The sequence below is a fragment of the Cynocephalus volans genome, chromosome 5 (assembly GCF_027409185.1).
Source record: "Cynocephalus volans isolate mCynVol1 chromosome 5, mCynVol1.pri, whole genome shotgun sequence".
Classification (NCBI taxonomy): Eukaryota; Metazoa; Chordata; class Mammalia; order Dermoptera; family Cynocephalidae; genus Cynocephalus; species Cynocephalus volans.
The window spans coordinates 100,206,605-100,227,835 of NC_084464.1; the positions used below are offsets into that span (position 1 = coordinate 100,206,605).

The window sequence follows — 21,231 nt, forward strand, 5'->3', positions numbered from 1 at the left end:
CCTCAAATCGTCTCCGAGTGGGGGAGAGTTAACCTATTTTTTAGTGGAGAGCCTCGGTTAGCTCCCTAATTTTCATAAGAAGATGTCAGCCCACTGATGGATTTTTGAAGTACATGAACTTTCCCCCTTATTCAGGAAAAGAGGAAAAATTGCACTCCAGCCTGTTTGCTGGACAGCTCTTAATAAAAGTTCATTTGAGGGAAGATATGTGTAGTCTGTCCATCTGGCTTGGTGGTTCTCAACCTCATCTGTCAGGCCTTAATATAAAAAGGCCACCTTTACTATCCTGAAATGAATTTTCTAGACAATTTAACTTGCTTACACAAATTACTCTAAACATCAACAGAATGCCCTAACCATATATAAAAAAAGAAGCAAAATGAAAGAAATTTATATTAAAAATAATGTATATTTCAATATGTACATGCTGGGGCACAGCTCTTCCAAAAATCATAATGAAATAGTCAGGTGCCTACAACTATAGGTAGAATCTCCGTGACTGTGACAGCTGTGTAGAGATGCAAACTGAATAGATGAATGTTGTATTGGCAACTCAGATACCACAAGGCGTACCCTATGTGGCATGATTTTCCAAAATGGTGAACAACTTTTAGTAAAATTCCAAACGAAACAAAGCAGTAGTCTTCTCTTGGTTTTTGTGGTGGTGACATTCCTGGAACATTCAGTGTATCTCGACACTGAACAATAACAAACAAGTGTTTATATGTAAAACAAGTTTTTCACTTATGCGTATGTCTATCAGGGCATTTCAAAGTGAAGGCTACAGGGAAGTTCTTTGTGATGGTGACTTCCCTGTACATTTGCATGGCATCTAGCAGTCCTGGCCACTGCCCTATAAATGTCAGTATTGCCCACCCTCCTGGGACAACCAAAAATGTCTACACAAATTCCCAGATTGCCCCCTAGAAGGTGGCCTTGACTCCATTGAGAAACTTTGCTCAGGTATTCTAAATTTTATATCTTGATCAAACCAGAAAATCAAAAAACTGAATGTCTGAGTTTTAAAGGATCTCTTTATTAATCTTTACTTTTTATGCAATGCTCTATAAAAAATTTAATTTTGATGGTACTGAAAATATCACGAAGTAAATCATTCATTGACCCTCTTAATGTCTGCAGGGAAATTTTCATTAGATTTCAGGGTCTGGAGAAACTCGAATTCTCCTTGGTATTTTTACCTTATGATCTTATATTAGATTATATTTCTTTTTTAGTTTTGATGCTAGGAAGCTTAGAGCCACGTTCGTGGCCCACTTACAGTTATGAGGAAGGATATTGATGCAAAGAGAGATGCTCCTCAACTTACGATGGGGTTATGTCCTGTTAAACCCATCATAAATAAAAAATGCATTTAACACCTCTCACCTACCAAACACCATGGCTTAGCCTGGCCTACCTTAAACTTTCTCAGAACACTTACATTAGCCTACAGTTGAGCAAAATCATCTAACACAAAGCCTATTTTATAATAAAGTATTGAATATCTCATGTAATTTATTGAACACTGTACTGAAAGTGAAAAACAGAATGGTTGCATGTGTACTTGAAGTCCAGTTTCTACTGAATGTGTATGGCTTTTGTAAAGCTGGAAAATCATAAGTTGAACCATTGTAAATCTGGGACCATTGTATGAGTACACACACACGTGCATATACATGTATATACACGTATATACGTATGTGTGCGCGTGTATGTGTGCATATCTTCTCCTAACCTCATATTACTTTTATTTCTTATTTTCTCCTATCTGTAGTTATTTATATTCTTAACACAGTATTTAAATGCTTGTATTGATGCCTCAGAACCTTCTAGAAATGAGTCAGAGTGTAAGTAAATAGAGTGAGTAAAAAGATTTGGGACCTGTGTCTGAAAGTTTTTGGAATTCCAGAGGGTCCTTAATGTTAGTTGTATGCATGAATAAGGTGGTGCTACTCCCCATCAGTTCTGCTCATGAGAATGAAGTGCCTCCAAATTCTCACGTTGTTCAATAAATAAACCATTTCACTTGCTTAATTTTTTTCATCCCTCTTTTAGCACTAAAAGTAAGAAGCATGCAGATTCTATAAAAATAAATTACCCTTTTTTATTTCTGAAGATGAACAATTATCACCAAAATGTTTATACAAACATAAATAAGAATAAAAGTGAAAAATCATTTCTCTCAAATTCTCATTTACTTACATAGTATGTGTTATTTTTATGTTTTCTTCTGGACTTTGCCCATATCCCTATGTAATTTTATAAATATTTTGCGATTATAATTTACTTCAGTTTCTTTTCTGGATTTAGATAATATGTAAGTACATTTATCCATAAATGAATAGGATGTAAATAATGCCACCTTATTGTAATACAGTTTTTTTCTTTTATTTGGATTATTTTTAAGTAAATTCAAAGACCTGCAATTACTTGATAAAGAGGAGGAACATATTTTTATGGGAATTGCCTTTTGAAAGAGTTTTTCAGTAGTTACCCTTGGACAGTGAGCTTTTTAAAACTATTTTCCTTAAAGTAGACTTCTTGAGCCCTCTGCTGGAATCATTTAGTGTTTGTATGAAATAGCATATGGAGGTTTGACCACTCTAAATGTAAGGTTTTAAAAAAGAAAACAACCTGATAACAAAAAATATATGGTCTTTGTGATTAGTATCAGGATACATAATTGGCCAAACAGAACTTTTAAGATTTATTCTACAAGTACATATTCCAGTTGTGTAGAATAATGATGAGAACATTCACACGAAGAAATAATTTGAATATATTGAATTCACTAAGTTAATTTGTGAATATTTTATTTCCTTTGTATATTTCATAAAAACCATTCATTGATATTTTATTCTCAAATTGAGAGTCATTAATTCAACAAATATTGAACAAGTACCTACTATGTGTGAAGGACTTACTAGATGATAAGAGTGCATTGGTGAAAAAATTGCACGTTGAATGATTTCTCAAAGTGAGTCAAACCATGATTGGAAATGCTAGATCAACACATCGTTGCATTGTCAAGAAACGGATTACCAGGCATCTGAATTATTTGCATATGGAGCATAATGAAATACCTGAGGATGTTTGATGCTCCAAAAGTTACGCCAGTTCAGCTAGGAGGATGAATAATTGAGTTCTAGTACTTCCTACAGCACTGCCTGAAAAATAAGAAGTTAATTTGCACTGTGCTTTGCAGGGAGGAAAATATAGCCATTTGTTCTGTGGTAATAGAATAGATAAAGCTTCTGAAAAACTGATCATCACCGTTCATCCCTATATTAGCATGTATCTGTCAAGGTAGAAACAGTTTGGCACAGACCAAAGAATAAATCACTGACCGAAGAGGGAGCCAAGCTTGAGTGCAGCCCGTGGCACCTTTGGAGAATTATTGGTTGAATCCAAGTGTAAGAATCACTCTGCTTAGGAAAATCACTGCTTTCATTTCAATTCCATGATCCCAAATCTCAGATGGCTGCACATCCTTGCCAGGCAACACTAATCTGTTTCCCTAGTAAGTTTACTTTCCTCCTTTTCCTGATGAGTTTCTCATTTCTTCTCTCTTCTCAAACTGTGCCCCTCAGTACCCCACCTCCAATGCACATACCATAAGGAAAACTCACCTTCCACTGAGAAAATAGAAGTCGGCCTGCATCTTCCATCCATCAAATCCTCAAACCTAACTGTTTCTGAGAACTTATTCAGTGTATTCCCATCTTTTACAGTGGACGAAGTATCCCTGAACTGTCAAAAGTCAATCTTCCCACTTGAGCTCTGGATGCCCCTCCTTCCCACCCTCTCAGACGTCACTCCTGTCATCATCGCTTCTGTGTCTTCTGTCATCAGTTTCTCCTTCTCGACTGTATCTTTCCACAGCATATAAACATGCTCTACTGCTCATCTTTAAAAGTCCTTTCTTGTTCTTACATTCCCCTTTAGCTACCATTTATTTCTCTGCTCCTCTCACACAGAACTTATGAAAGTGTTACGTAAACTTACTTTTTCTCATTTTTCACTCATTTGGCACTCCCTTTTCTACTCATCAAGTCTGGAGACTTCCATCTTTTGCATGCCACTGAAACTGTTCTTGACAGTCACAAATATTGCCAAATCCAATTAAATACTGTCATATATGACGTTTCAGCTTCTTTCTTATTTATTTATTATTATTTTACATTCTATGATGTTGTGGAGCAATTGGGGGTGAGTGAGAAAGGGGAAAGGGGAGGAGGATGGTGTGGGAAGAGGAGGAAGGGGTCGTGGTCAAGGCCTGTGGCACCACCCTCCTTCCAGCAAGGGAGCCCGGGACACTTCCAGCAGCAGCTCAAGGTCATCACTGGGCTGGATTCTGACATCAGGGGGTGTGGCTGAGGCCCTCGGCCCTCCCCATTTCTGGCTTGGGAGCCTGGGGGGCTTCCAGTCCTTCTAGGTTTTATAGGTGTTCTTTGGTGGTGTTAGACCTTTACTGGTTAATATCAGAAATTTGTCTCTGATCTGTGGGTTTTTTGTTTTTTCTTTAATTTCTATGTTGGATTATTCAATATTCCCACCATTTAAACTGTGCACTGGAATTAATTTGTTGTCCTTTGGTTACTTCTAAAATGGAGGAACTTCCTGTGGGGACCAGCACTGGAGCCCTGTAGTTGAGCTAAATTGCTGCTTTGTTGCCAATTCTCTGGGGAAGGTATTTTGTGCAGCTCAGATTTTAATTGTTGACCTTGTAAGCATTTTCAGGTCTTGAGAGGTCCGGTACACCTGGGTTATGTGGAAACTCTGGTCTGGGCCTGTGTCTTTTCAGCAAACTGTACCCCCTGCAGTTCTGTATTCCTAACCAGTCTCAACTGTGTGGTCCTGTGCCGATTGGAGGGAAGACAAGCTGTCCATGCTGTGCCCCAGTGTTCCTGCAATGAGCCCATCTCCCCAACTACCCCCACTCCAAACACTTCCCGTGGGACAGGCCATGAGCAGGTCCCTTATGATGACTCACTGGCTTCTTAGTGGCTCCTTTTTTCAGTTGTCTGTGGCCCCTTGCTCCTACATGGGTCCACGGGAACACTGTTAGTGGTTTTGCTGGCCTGGGGGCCGACAAGACCTTCTTCTCCCCTGCCGCATCCACGCAGCTTCATATGAAGGGCACAGCTGCAGTTTTGCCAGCTCTTGCTCTGTGTGCTCACCAGGGCCAGCCTTGAAGTGCCTGGGGCTCAAAACAGTAAGAGTGGTCCTTTCTTATTCTCATTGTGGCTTTTCCTGCCTCATGAACCCTATAGATCTCTCCCCCTCTTCCCCTGAGCTCTAGCAGCCCCAATTTGGCAGTCATTGCTTCTTAATAGGTGTAAATTGGTTGATTGTGGGAGAGGGTGACACTGGGTACTGTCTATTCCTCCATTTTGATCAGAAGTCTCAAAGCTGCAGACATCAAACCTCTGCATTCTGATGAGTCTTCTTCGTTACTGGAAGAGGTCTCCCCATCTCCCCTTTCAGCTTCTTTCAACACCGCCAACCTGCCTCTCTAAGGAAGCCTGTCCTTTCTTGGATTTTGTGACTCCACGCTCTGTGGGCTCTTACTCTGTCTATCTCCAGTCTCTTTGCCACCATTCCTTCCCAGGTGTCTTTGCTGGCTCCTGCTCCTCTATAGGTTCTGAATGCCTCATGCTTCAGGGCCCTCCTGTTTAATCTAACTAGCTTCCTTGGTGATGTCATCCACACCTGTGTTATTTGGTATTATACTATTGACTCCCAGCCCCCACCTATACTGTAGACCACGGATTGGCAAACTTTTTTCTTTGAGGGGCCAGAGAGTAAATAATTTAGGGTTTGCAAGGCATAAAGTCTCTGTTGCAACTATATAACTCTGCTGTTGTAGCATGAAAACTTCCAGGGACAGATAGATAAAGGAATGAACATGGCTACATTCCGATAAAACTCATTTTACATTGATTTCAATGCATAACAACATATTATTCATTTTTTTTTTACTCTTTAAAAATGTTAAAACTATTCTTAGAAATTAGCATTCCCCAAAACCCACAATGAAGTACTTAGGTATAAATCTAACAAACATAGACAAGATCTATATGAGGAAAACTACAAACCTCTGATCAAAGAAATCAAAGAAGAACTAAATAAATGGATAGGAAGACTCAATATTGTTAAGATGTTCATGGATAGGGAGGCTCAATATTGTCAAGGTGTCAGTTCTTCCAAACTTGACCTATAGATTTAATGCAATCCCAATCAAAATCCCCGAAAGTTGTTTTGTAGATATCAACAAACTGATTCTAAAGTTTATATGGAGAGGCAAAAGACTGAGAATAGCCAACACAATATTGATGGAGGACAGAGTAGGAGAACTGACACTGCCCAACTTCAAGACTTGCTAAAAAGCTGCAGTAATTAAGACAGTGTGGTATTGGCAAACGAATAGACAAACAAATCAATGGAACAGAATAGAAAACCCAGAAATAGATCCACATAAATATAGTCAGCTGATCTTTGATGAAGGATCAAAGACAACACAACAGAGAAAAGATAGTCTTTTTAACAAATGGTGCTGGATCAACTGGACATCCACATGCAAAAAAAAAAAAAAAAAAAAAAAGAATCCAGGCACAGACCTTACACCCTTCACAAAAATTAACTCAAAATGGATTATAGACCTAAATGTAAAACATGAAACTAGAAAACCCCTAGAAAATAACATAGGAGAAAATCTAGACAACTTTGGTTATGGCAATGATTTTTTAGCTATAACACCAAAAACATGGTCCACAGAAGAAATAATTAATAACCTGGATTTCATTAACATTAAAAACTTCTGTTCTGCAAAAAGAAACTATAAAGAGAATGAGGAGACAAGCCACAGATTGGGAGAAAATATGTTCAAAAGACATATCTGGTAAAGGAATGTTATCCAAGATACACAAAGAGCACTTAAAACTTAACAATAAGAAAATGAACAATCTGATCTTAAAAATGGTCAAAAGATCTGAACAGACACTTCCCCAAAGACGTTACAGAGGCGGCAGATAAGCATATGAAAAGATGCTGAACATTATATGTCATTAGAGAATTGCAAATTCAAGCAATAATGAAATACCACTTACACACCTATTAACATCCACAGCAACATCCAGAACACTGACAACAGTAAATGCTGGTGAGGATGTGGAACAACAGGAATTCCCATTCATTGCTGGTGGGGATGCAAAACAGTACATCCACTTCGGAAGACACTTTGGCAGTGTATTCTTACCATATGATCCAGCAGTTACACTCCTTGGTATCTACCCAGATGAGTTGAAAACTTATGTCCCCACAAAAACCTGCACATGAATGTCTATAGCAGCTTTATTCATAATTGTCAGAACTTGGAAGCAACCAAGATGTCCTTCATAGGTGAATGGATGAATTAACTGTGGTACATCCAGACAATGGAATATTATTCAGTGCTGAAATGAAATGAGCTGTAAAGCTATCAAGACTATAAAAAGATCAGTGGTTGACAGGGGTTGGGGGGAGGAAAGGATGAATAGACAGAACACAGGGGATTTTTAGGACAGTGAAACTACTCTGTGTGGTACTATAATGGCAGACACATGTCATTACACATTTGTCAAAACCCATAGGATATGCAACGCCAGGAGTGAACCCTAATGTAAACTATGGACTTTGGGAGATAATGATGTGTCACTGTAGGTTCATCAGTTGTAACAAATGGACCGCTGTGGTGGGTGATTTTGATAATGGGGAGGGCTGTGCACGTGTGGAGGCAGCAGGTACATGTGAACTCTCTTTACTTACAGTTGAATTTTTCTGTGAACCTAGAACTGCTCTGAAAAATGAAATCTATTAATTAAAAATTAAATTAAAATTTTAAAATGGAAGTAAAAATTTTTAAACCATTCTTACTTCACAGGCTGTACAAAAACATGTTATAGGAAGATTTGGCCTCGGAGTTATACTTTGCTCCTAGACTCATATTTATATATCTACTTGATATCTCTGCTTGGATGACTAATAGGAATCACAAACTTAACATATCCCCAAAATAAAACTCTTGATCTTCCAACCTGCTTCTTCCTTTGTTTGACTCTGGTCTGTTAATGGTACCACAGTCAACCCAGCTGGCCAACACCATGGCAACACAGAAATTTGTTTGTCTTGCTCATGGTCATATCCACAGTGCCTAGAAAGGTGCCTGGAACCCTGCAGGCACTCAGAAAAGATTTGCTGATTGAATGGGTAAATTTCCTTGCCTTTGGTTTCTCATCTGCCATATAGGGATAATATTCACTTGCAAGGATGAGAAGTGGGGAAGCATGTAAGAAGGACAGATTACATAAATGAAATGCCCCACATGATACCTGGTACATAGTAGGCAGTGTGTGAATACTAGAAGTACAAGTAAGGGTTATTGTGTAGTAGATTTATTTTTTCATAGAATTAACAATAACAATAGTAGCTACATTGTTTTTAACCTTATAAAACATTCCAGGCAATATTCTAAGCATTCTCCCTGTGTCATCTCATTTTATCTATACATAAACCTTATGAAGATAGGTAGGAGTCATCTATTTTTCTATAAGACAATGCTATAACAAACGTGTTGATGACTTGCCCAAGTTCCTACAATGGACTGTAGAGTTATACTCTCACCTCCATGCCTTATAAAGCAAATGTAAGGAATTCCCCAAACGAACATGGATTTGGATATTAATGATCTGTCTTTTTCATATAAAGGACTATTTCACAGCTTTCTTCAATGAAATAAGGCATCCTCAGCCAGTGCACCTGCAGTGTAGCTGTCTTAGCGTTAATTTCACTACAGCATAAAGATGCCATTTGTCATCTTTTTCCTCTCTCTACTTAAGCACCTAGCAGTGACACAGTACTTTCTATGAATGAACATTTATATCAGCCCTATTCATTCTTTCAGAGACCTTCTGTCTTTGGATGTTGCTTAATGCTTGCTCTTTGGTCATGCTAGCATCGTAAGATACTCGCTCTGTTAGGGAGAAACCCAGCTTCATTAACACAGCTCTGTGGGATGAAACGTATCATTTTCATCACCTTGAAGAGCACTGGTTATAAAAGTAAGTCTTAATAATTAATTTAGCTTTTCTTTTAACCTGTGATGACCTTCATGTTTCATTATATTTTAATTTTAATTGCTGGGACTACCATTTTCTCACAGTTGAGAATTCTATTAAAACTGTGTTCTGCTTTTTCAAATATTTAGTCACATTTTTTAGGTGATGTAAGTATATATAATTTATCTTTACATTTTGTTAAATATTGTATTTTATTCATTTAAACATAATGAATGAATAGCTGACAGAATTATTAATCTCAGCTTTGAAATGTCAGGATCATACTAATAAAGAAGGGACTAGAAAGAAAATGGGATTTGCTTATTCAATATGAAAGGGCTGAGTTTTTTTTCATGTAAAGAATTATTTCACAGCTTCTTCCAATGAAATTAGGCATCTTCAGCCAAGTGTTTCTACAGCATGCTGTGCTCACCGCTATCTTAGCATTAATTATGCCACAGCTTAATCATTCCATTTGGCTTCTTCTCTCTCTACTCAAGCACCGAGCTTGAATTTTTAATCCATCATCCTTCCATGTCCTAAAATAGGGAAAGAACAACCAGTTGAACTAGCAACATCTATAAAATAGAAAATATCCTTCTCTAAATTGCATTAATGGTAATAAGTGAAATTGTTGCAGAGGGGCATGAAGTTTTCCCAGTAATGAAATATTTGTGTCCTTATCTATTCTAAGGTTTTTTCTTGGCATCTTAGAGAAGGCTATGCTTCTGCAGCCTACCTTTAACCTTAGAGATTTCAATGGAGCTAAATGAGGATATGTAAACTTGTGGAGGAAAAATAATAGAATTCTCAAAGTTATCTCCACACCTTTACTTCTTTTACTAGGATTTTTATTATTGTTTTACCTTTGTGGTTTTTAACATTCTTTAAAAATATTCTGAAAATCAAATCTGGTTTTATCTTTTTTCATATTTTAATAGATGGAAAAGTTGATTGTGTTTTGATAAATCGAAATTTTATCTTGTACATTAAAATATTAATTTATATATTAATATTTTAAGTGATTGGTATTGAGATCTTTTAGAAATTTGTACAAGTCTACTATGTTTAGAAGGAAGCCATCTGAAAAAATTGGGAACTTAAGGAATTAGTAATCAAATCACAAATTCATTACATATGATAGATACCCAACCCAAAGGTTACCTTTATTTGGACATATTATTCACAGCCATTATTTGAAATGTCTCTTGTATCCTTTCATATGACTCCTTCAATTAGATCACCCTTAATGGGGATTAGCATGTGCCCAGGTTCCCTGGGAGGCTTTTGACATCTTGTAACATTTTCCCCAGGAACTGTGTTTCAAGCTTATGTATTTCTTTAGTAAATAATTCTAGAGATCCTCTTCTAGGAGATGTTCAACAGCAGTGAATATGAAATAGGGTAGACCCTGCCATCAAGGTCTCATAGGTAAAACATGAGAGATACACACATACAGCTCATTCAGGGCAAAAGTACTTAGTTACATGAAAAAGAAACAAATAATAGTTATCATTTATTAACGATTTACTATAAATAGATAGTGTGCTAAGAACCATGGCCTATACCCTGATTGCCTACCCAATATCCAGTTCCTCTTTTTCTTTATAGAGAACTCCAATATGATTTGGGACAATGGTGATTCTAACCATGAAAACTCAATTTCACAGGCTCTTTTGCAGCTTTAGGTAGACACATGGCCTAGACCTGACCAGTGAGATGTAAATGGAGGTCTATGTGACAGCATTTGTGGAAAATCTGTTGTTTCTGTGATAAATAATGACAGACTTAGCTGGCAATTTTTTTTTTCTTTGCTATCTCTTTCTTTTCTTTCTGCTTTGACTGCAGGTGCAATGCCTGGAGGTATGGCTGACATTTTGTGACCATGAAAGCACAGGCTAAGATTTACCAAGCAGGAAAATACAAGAATCTTAGTTTGTTGGCATTCTAAACTGTATAATCCAAGATATGTGAGGAAAAAATGTCTCATATTTATTTAAGCTATTTTGGTAACATATAGGCATACATAATTGTAATGATACATATGTATTTTCTGAGTCCTTAAAAATAGTTTTTTGAGGTAGATACTATCATCTGTACAGAAAAAGACACTGAGGCACCTAGAGTTGAGTAGTTTTTCCAAGCTCTTTCTGGCAGCAAGTATAGGAGTCAGGAACTGAAGTCAGGCAGTGTGACCTGCAGTCCATGGGTTGGTTGACATCTTGGGCAGTTTGGAGTCCCAGGAGACTAATTTCAGCTGGAGGCTGGGGTAAGGGAACGTCTTTCCAAACTTTGCATAGGAAGTGGACTTAGAGTTGGATCTTGAAAAATGAGTAGAATTTTGACATAAGGAGATTGAAGAAGTGAAGAGGAGGACATTCAAGATGTAGAAAAAACTATTGCCTGCATGTGGAGAACAGTGGGCTATTGGCTCTAGAAAAGGCACCAGACAGCTGAAGAATTGGAAATAAGTTTTTAAAAGCAGGCTGGGACTACCTTATGAGGGTTTCTGAAAACAAGGCCAAGAAGTTTGAACTACCTGCTTTATGAAGAACTTCTGAGTTTTAACAAGTATCACTCAGATTGGGCACTTCAAGAGAAGTATTTATGAATAATTCCTAATATGATAGAGACATTTAGGAAGTAGAATTTATGTATTTTATTATCTTGTATTTTTTTTTTTTTAAATAAACTTAAGGTGTCAGTGATAGAGGTGCAGTGCATGAATAATTTAGAAAATCCTTTTGCTTTAAACATGGGCGCCACCTTGTGGATGAAAAATCTTAGCATTAATGGTTTTGAAACAAAAACTAGGTGGCAGTTTATCATAGCTAGATCTTGTTTCATGTTCCATCTATAAAAATTCTCTTATAAAGAACTTTATGCAAAAGACTTTATGTGCCTTAAACATCTGACTAAAAGTATTTATGGTCTTTTATTCAAATTATTTGATGATTTATAGGTTCTGAATTGTAATAATTTGCCAATTCGCTATATACTATACGAAAAAAAAAAAACCCATAGAAACAAAGTATAAGGGAGAGGGACAATGTGTTCATTTATTCTTGTAAGCGATGTTAGACCACATCTGATTTGCAGCTGCATGAGGGCTTGCGCTTGCAAACCTGTTTGTGTCCATGTATGCACATGTGTATGTGTGTTTAGTAACAACCTTAGTTGTCTGGCTTTAACGTGCTCAGCCTACTCTATCACAACCCCAGAAGCAAATAATTTGAGTCTCCTAAAGCGAGAAATGAGGAAGATAGCTTTGAATAACTGGAGATACACTTGTTCACAGGCAGACAAAGAAAGGTCACACTGAGATTTGCCATGGCTATTAAAGACAGTTCCTACCAGCAGCTAATCCAGGAAGCCAGGTAAGAGTAGGAGGGAAAATGAAGAGAAGACAGAACTGAGAGAATAGCCCCTGGGGATGTGGTAGGAAGAGCTGGATGAGCAAGGGCAGGGATGACTAGGGTCTCTGTGCTATCCCTGTTCCCACCTGTCACTCCTAGCTCCACCCTCCCAGAGCCTGGCCAGTGAGGTCTGGGTGCTGACCAAGGTGGCCTACATCACCATGCCCTGTGCAGAATCTCACACCAGGTCCCACAACCTTCTTCTTTCATGAGTTCTGGTTCCATATCCTGCCTGAAGATATTGCTAAGGCCAGGAGCCCAGTCTTATTCTAGTTTAGAGGGCTTTTGTTAGAGGTCATGCAAATTCAACTTTCCACTACCAGTCTTGGACTGGTGACCAGAGGACATATTTTGACAGAGTACTCAAAAATGCTTCCTACCAGAAAGGCAGTTGGACCACTTTATGGCTGAATTCTGTTGTAGTAATTCTCACTAGTTATCTATCTTCTTCTCCTGCAGTTGTGGGCTTTCCAGTGTCACACTGACCACAGTCCACTGGCCTGTTCTTCTCCCCAATTGACCAAAATGAGTGCAGAATATCAGCATTTCAGATGGGGGTCAGCTGTGGACCTCTCCTCAGTTCACTTGACCTTGTTTGCCACAAGTGGCAGGAGAGGTTCCTGGGCCTGACGTAGGTAATGAGATTGTCACCTCCCCAGTTAGCACTGTCCAGCTCCCCTCTTTCAAGCACAACCCCCTGTATTCTGCCACCTGGAGGTCAGGTGTCGGTGGCAGGAAGAGATTATACAGATGGCCCTGTGGACAAGAGACATTCATGCCCCACCAGAGCTTTCCCCTGATTGTATCACCTGTCTGCAAATCTGGAAAAGCCCCAACTCTGCCTCCACCCGTGCAGGTTAGTGCCATTTCGAGAAGAAGAAATGACCAGCCTACTTTGGCTTCTTTAAGGATGTCACGCTGGATTCTGGACCACATGGCCTTATGAAGCCTGTATTTTCTTGATCTCTTTGTCTTGTCCAATATTTATGCCTCTATCTGAGCTAAGCTTCTCCAGTCTGATGGGTGATTTGATTAGCTCCAACACCCTGTCTTCTCAGCTCTCCTTTCCTGTAGGTGGTTCTCAAGTGACCCTCCCTCCCATCTGTGCTGGTTCGAGACTATTTGTTGATGGGTATAAGTTTCTGAAAGCCCTAACTATAACCAGCATATGTTTTGCAGCACTTAATTTAGCTGCCTTAGTTGTCCTACATAAATGTGTGCGTTTGAGATCCCTTCTTTCCACAGACTATTCTTTTGGCCAGTTCTTCAAGGCAGGTGATAGGTAAATTCACCATGCTGGAAATCATGAAGAGATTGAACCTTTGTTTTCCTGCCCAAATACAAATTCTCTAGAAAAATATATTAGAACAACCAGTCACCAAAGAGTAACAGAGCTAAATTTAAAAGACTCTAATACAAGTGGGGTTTGCAAATGTTGGTTCTGTTTCTGTGAGAACCAGCTGTCCCGGTAGGGTTTCTTTCTCCAAACTTGAAAAGCATTTAGGGGTTTTGTGTACTAAAGTATCTTTTAGAAAAACTTATGTTATAATGAGTGGAGAAAAAACACTACAGAACAAAAAATAAGAAATAAAGAAAAACAATCCCAGTATGGGTTTCTTGTGTGAAGGTTTCTCTAAGTCAGCCTGCTGGATGTGTTAAACATGCTATGGCATATTCATCTTGTCTGTCTGTGATATCTGTCTTTGTGTTTGGCATTACCGAGCCCTAGAGGTTATCACAAATGCCAGTTGTATGAAATGAGCGCAACTGACAGGATTTAAAGGCTAAAACTAACCTTTCTAATCCTTCTATTCCCCATTCCCCGCCTTAGGCCATGCTTCTTCTGCAAGACTATATGACATCCTTGCTCCTATGATGGGAGCTGCACTAATTTCCTGAATGTCAGTCAAAGCCTTTCTCCTTGAAGAGTTGGAGAAATTCAGGTTTTTCCTTCCAAGTAGATGGAAAGGGAGCTATAAAACATTTTCAGAGTAAGATGGGTGTTGGTATTTTGCCACAAGTGCTTACCTTTTTCAGTTCTTTACTGCACTAGCTCAGAAATATGATTTATAGTCCTTTTTCTGAATTCTGTTTATTTTAGATTAATTAATAAATTAATTAAAATTAATTCTAAATTAAAAATATGTGTAAAGATCAATTAATTCATTAATATATTATTAAATAAATGTATCAATATTGAGCAATAGCTATGAGCTGGGCATTGTTCTAAGTGCTGGGGATACAAAATAGCCCAAGGTCCTGTTCTCTTGGAGTTTATATCCTAGTGAATGGAAAAACAGAAAATAATCAAATCAGTCTGTGATATGAAGAAGCATAAAACAAAGGAGATAGGAATGATGGTGTTGGAGAGTGGGGTACTACTTTACATAGAAGGTCAGAGAATGCCTCTCAGATAAGATGACGTCTGAACAGAAGTCTGAAGGATGTGAGGGAGCAGGTCACACTGATATCCTGAGGGAGAGTAAGCCAGGCGGAGAAAACAACTAGTAAATACCAAGACACTCAGCATATTCAAGGAAATTTTTAGGTTGTACTGAAGACTTTGGATTTTATTTTCAGTGAGATAGAAAGTCATTGGAGAGCTTCGAATAAAAGGAATGATGTGATTTAATTTATGTTTTTAAAAGACCAATTGGGTTGACATCATTAAAGATGGTGCAAGGGGGAAAAGGAGAAAGCAATGCTCCTAGTTAGGAGGGTATGACAGTCAAGTCTAGGAAGAAGAGTAAATTGGACTGGAGTGATAATGATAGAGGTGGTGAGCAGTGATTGGATTCTGGAGCTATTTTGAAGATAGAACCAATAGGACTGGCTGGAGGATCAGATGTGAGATATGAGGGAAACAAGAGGCGTCAAGAATGACTCTGAGGTTTTAGCCTCAATAACTGGGAGTTGCTATTTCCTGAGATGGCAGGATTGGGATAGGAGCAGGTTTGGGGGTAGGTGGAAAGGATCAAGTGTTCAGCCTGGGGTATGTCCAGCATGAGCTGCCCATCAGACGTCCAAGTGTTGATTCTGAGTAGACAGTTGGATGTGAGAGTCTGGAATTTAAGGGGTGAGGTGGGGCAGGAGACACAAACTCTAGTGTCATGAGTGTAGAGATGGTTTTAAAGCCATGAGATTACATGAGACCATCCACTGAGCAAGTGGAGAGAGGAGAGGAGAGGTTTGGGGACTGAGTTCTGGACATCTCCAAGGAGGAGGGGTTGGAAAGGAGATGGAAAGGGAGCAGCCAGTGGAGTAGCTGACAGCTGGGAAGGGTGTTGTTCCAGAGGCAAGGGAAGAAGTTGGTCCAAGAAGAGCACAGTCAATGGCTATTGGATTTGGAAATATGGAATCACTGGTGACTTTGATGAGAGCATTTTTAGTGGAACAATGGGAACAAAACTTGACAGGAGTGGGCGCAAGAGGAGCAGAGTAGAGCACGTGGCTGCACTGTGTGTAGACAACTTGCCTGGGGAGTTTTGTTACAAAGGGGAACATGGAGGGCCTGGAGGGAGCTGTGGGGGCCAAGAGAGGGGATTTCTGTTTCTTAAGATGAGAGCTATAACAGTGTGTTCGTGTCCTGATTCAGTGGAAAGAGAATGTGGAATGTGCAGGAACAGGAGGGGACAATTTCGGGCAGAAGGATTGGGATCGAATGTACAAGTGGGTGTTGGAGAAAGCGTAATGTGCTGATGCAGGTCTAGGTAGGTGGGTTGGTAGGTTTGGTGGTGGGAGCCTTTGGAAGATCACAAGGTAAAAATTAGGAGGTAGAGGAGGAGTTGGCAGCTTGAGGAGAAAGGAGCGTGACGAAGATGGAGGAGGGTGGAAGAGTGAATTGACCACCTCGGTGTTCTCGTGCCGCCCTGTGTGTGAGACCCACCCAGTGGGGGTGAGTTGCCTCACCCTGAAAGGTCCTGATCCAGTAGGTCTGGGGAGGCGTCCAGGAGTTGGCAGTGTTCACAAGTTTCTGGTTGATCCTGATGCTGCTGGTCCACAGTCCAGACTTTGGGAATCACTGTGCTGGGGGTGGCACTAAAGGCCTCCTTGCACCTGGCAAGTCATGCATGCAAAGTGAATGTTGTCAGCATGGTTGTGTGTCTTTCTCCAGCCTTGTTCAGCAGCTCAAAAGCTGGCAGCAGTAGACAGATAAATGGACTTAATCGAAAAAAGTGAAGAATCGATATCACCAGGATACTTGGGAGGTTTTACTTCTCTGTGATGTCTTTGTATTCTGAAACTACTATTTGTACATTCTTTAAGTAACAAGGATTAGAGAATCTGAGACTGAGAAAGAAAAATGAAGGTTTATGCTTGATGTTTACTGTTATAGGACTTAGAAGTAAAATGGAATAATATCCACCTCTGGTTTCATATGGCGAGGAGAAACATAAGCCCCTTTCCCTAAAATACCTGTTAACTGTAGTGTTTCTGTGGCCTTACTATAGAGCAAAATTCTGAAATACACTTTGAAAACTAAAGCTCGGTTCTTTAGTATTTTATAAGATTACATCACGAACTGAATTTTAAGAGGGTTATATTCTTTGAAAATGTTCATATTTTCCTACAAAAAAATAAGTGGTTACGCACAGAGCTTTACACACGGGAAATGAGTCTCGGCCCACATGGTCGGAAGAAAACTCAGCTGTTAGAGAGAGGGCCAGAGCTCATTAGTCAGAATAGAAAGAGAAGGACCGACTTCCATAATAAGGAGCAGTATTAATTCAGATAGAGTATGTAAAACAACCATTTAAATACAGTATGGTATATTTACATATGAAACAGTGCTGTATTAACTTTTAATGTAACTGATAGTTTTCTTTTTATTAAAAAACAAAACAGATTTTGTTGGAGCCAGGCGTGATCCAGGACGTGTTAGCAGCTGGCAGTCACCTACAGCTCTTGGAGCTTCTCAATTTATGTTCCCATTATCTCATCCAGGTATGTGAGCTTGCATACTGCTAATAAGCTTTTCCCATTGCTTTCCCCTGCCATCGTAAGCTGTCCCCGCCAACTGGAACTGAATGATGGGTAAAATGGGGGTGATGAGGTGGGGGAATGGCCTGTGCTGGTAAAATTTTTCCAGGACACAAGCTGAGAGGCCCCTAGGGGCGCAGCTGCAGCTCTTGTGTCCTATCACAGAAGAGGGCATTTCCCCTCACACCCTCTGCCCACACCAGGTCCCCACTGTGCTTGGGCAGCAGATTAACTCAACAATCACACACAGAGTTCCCTGTGGGTCCCTGGGGAGATGACACTGGAAAGTGTCCTGTTCTGAAGCAAAGTTGTCTGTTTGCAGAAATGACCGTGAATGCAAGAAAAGTGGAATGTTCATTGAAGATTGCAGTAACAGCAGCTAATATATCATAAAATCATATAAAATTAATTACTACATGGACTTCCCAGGCAGCCAGTGCTGGAGAAGGGATGAGTGATCTGTGCATTCTTACCCTGACTTGCTGGCTGGTCAGGAAAGGCTCCAGGAGAGTAAGGAAGAGAAAACTCCCGCATACCATGTTCCCACTGTATATTCACAGGTGTTTCAAGTCTAGTCCTTGCAACAACTTTGCACATTTTTTATAGATGAAATGTTAGACATTCAAAAATGTATCCAACTTGCCTGAGGCAATATGGCTGGTGAATAGTAGACCTTTCTGATTCCAAAGACCATTCTCTTCTTGAATGAGAACTCTTTGGTAGGTAGGAAGGAAGATATAGGTCATCTTAGGCAAACAACATAGCTATGAGACTTTTTGATTTTACAGGGTTAGGAACCAATTTCCTGTGTTAGGATCTTCCCCATTTCCCCCATCAGTATGACTTTTATTTGCATTTATTACAGCATTATAAAAACAGTAAAAATTAATTTTAAGAAATAATAAATCCACACTGTTTAATTCTATTTTCTTTGTGCATATGATGTGATATTAGTGAGCAGAAAAATCCTATTTGTTTTCCTGCCCAATTACTAATCATTTTCTGCAATTCTAAATATACCCTTTGAAAGTGACTTCTGTTACCCATTTGGTAGTGTACAAAACTCTTTGACATATAGCATCTTATTTAATCTTCCCGGCAACCCTGGGAAATAGGAACCAGCACTTCCCAGGGAGACAGTGTCAGGCATTTCAGCCGTGTTCACCTAAAGAGCAATTCAAATACAGTATATAAGATTTTTATCATTATCTCAGCACATTTAATCTAACAGTAAATGTTTATTTTTATCTTATTTTCCTTTCTTCTCCCCTCAATATCGTTGGATGGTATGGGAAAACCATTTTTAATCCCTTTCTGCCAGTAGTAAATGGGAATCACATAGAAAGGTTACAAGACTTCAAAATTGTGTTTGACTTGTGAAACTGACTCTTATTTGACATTTCTACATCAAATATGCAACTCGAGCTTTGCGCATCATCACCTGATTCACTTTTCCCATAGCAGGTAATAATCAGTGATGCATGTTGACAGAGGTTTGGTTATCGTGTTAATTATTGTGATGCATATTATAAGCGGTGTGTACACACAGGGGTGTGTGTGTGCCCATACCTATACTTTTCTATGAGAATTCCTGGTAAACATTGGAAGTTCATGGGTATTTCCCCCTACCCCATCAGATGAATTTGTTGAGATACTGACTTGTGCACTTTGGAATTTAACTCTCGCATTTCATTTTTTTGCTGAGGTGAAAGTGTAGCTTAAATACAGATATATTTCGTGGACAGTTATTATTCAGGCTTCTTGAACAGTGGTTGAAACTTCTTTTCACGAAATGTTTTCATTTCATTCTCTCGTGTAACTTTACTTTTCCTTTTTATCTGTGGTTGTTGCAGGATGTCAAACTTGTAGAGGGAGATTTTGACAATATGAGAACCAAAACTGTGTATATGTAGAAATCATTTCATTACTTCAGTCTTTTAAAAATATATACGCTGCTTTTCTCTTAGGATTATAATACCAGCAAACTGAGTCAGTCTGCTTTCATACTTTGACATAGTCTTATAGCTGTACCTGCTTGCTATTTTTTGGCAATATTGCCCAACTGATTTATAATTTCATATGGGACCATTTTATTGAGTATATAAAAATAATTTTTGTTTGAATGAAAAATCTCTAGTGCTTAAAATGTACCTAGAAATTGTACCCCATCAGTCAATGCTAACATATTCTCTATCCTTGTTTGGTACTTTGTCCAACTAGGAGTTTTTGAAACCATTCCTCTCACTAAAATATCTGGTATTGTTTTGTTGTTCTTAAATGTTCATTATTTCTTTGTTTCTCTGCCAGAGGTAGACCCCTGATCTAATACCCCCTGTTTTCCTCCTGTGTTCATTAAAAAGCACGGCCAAGGGGAGAACCCCTTGGTGGAAGCTCCCAAAGCTTCTCTGGCCATCAGCTATTTCCTTGGCCTGAAGCTCCTCTGAACACGTGTAAATGCTGCTGCTGCCTCCCAGAAAAGGGAAGGGACACCTGAGGCCACTGTGTGGGCTCCTTTCTCTTGCTTTTTCTCTGGCAAGATGATGAAGGCTGGGACCCCAAACTGCAGGAGCAGTGCTGCTCTGTGTCAATGAGGACAGCTACTGAATTGGCCCCCTAGGCTTTGACGCCTTCACACATGTTCTCAGAGCATGTTTGTGGAAAGAAGGGAGAGCCAGCAGTGAATATGATGCTCATTGATAGGGGGGCAGGGAGGGGAGGGACAGTCGTGCCTTTCTTTAGGCTCTCACCTTTCTTGCTTACAGGTTGTGATATCCTCCTAAGGCGTCTGCTTATTTCTAGCCTGTCTTCATGCCAAACCATGGTCCCCAGAGCATCATTATCTCTCCCAGGGAAGAGAAATGTTTATTGAGGGCCCATCCACTCTGCTAAATCACCCCTTTTAAGGCAGGTGGGTGTTGTTTTCTTTCTACAGATGGAGAAACTTAGATTCAGAACTAGGATGTTGATCTGGTTGGAAAACTTCCATTAGGTGATCTCACCTACAAAAGTTATCAGTCTCATCTCCAAGGCCAGGCCTGTTCCTCCCCAGCCACCTCTCTAGCCACAGTGCCTTTCTTAAGTTAGCCTGCTTTGTCCTGGACCCTTGGGCAGACTTTCATACTGGAACTTGCCATTACGGGGGAAGACAAGGTCATGCAAGTCCTCAGTGGCAAGCAGAGCTTTTTAGTCCTCTTTAGATTATACCAAGGGGCAGGAGTAGGGAAAACATCAAACACACACTCTCTCTCTCTCACTCTCTTCTCTGCTGATGCACAATGTCATAAGATCAGGGGTATTAGCCACTGAACTTTGTGTTGCATCCCCTGCAAGTGCTGCATTAGGAGCCACATCTTTGCTGAAGATGTCTTTTATTGTAGTTAGCTTTCAAAAAAAAAAAAATATGTTTGTACATTTTGTACCACCTACCCCAAATAGTATTTCCTAGTGTTTGCTTAACAAGTTTCTGTTCAGCAAGTATCACAGCTTTTATAATGACGTGTAGTTTAGATGTGTTGATGAAAAGGAACCACCGCTTAGACTTTTCGAATAAAACCACCAAATTAGTGAATAAACTCCCTTTGATAGGAATGAGTATACTTCTAGTATCAATTGGTCGACAGCAGGTGGCAGTGTGAATCCACCAGAATTCAGTAGTTAATTTAAAGCAAAAAATCAGAAAAAAATGAAAAGAAAGATTATTTATTTTACTACATATTAGTCTTCTGACCTAATCAGTAAAA

General features: G+C 39.3%; 1 protein-coding gene across 7 annotated transcripts in view; it reads left to right on the forward strand.

Annotated features, from left to right (window-relative positions):
- Positions 1-21,231, forward strand: part of KLHL32 (kelch like family member 32) — a 154,314-nt gene that overhangs the window by 66,994 nt on the left and 66,089 nt on the right. For 5 of the 7 annotated variants that reach the window (XM_063097563.1, XM_063097568.1, XM_063097567.1 and 2 more), the window contains one exon: positions 17,357-17,455. The exons of the other annotated variants lie outside the window; for them this stretch is intronic. In XM_063097563.1, coding sequence (XP_062953633.1) covers positions 17,357-17,455 — 99 coding nt within the window. The remainder of the gene's footprint in view (positions 1-17,356; positions 17,456-21,231) is intronic. 7 annotated transcript variants of the gene reach the window in all.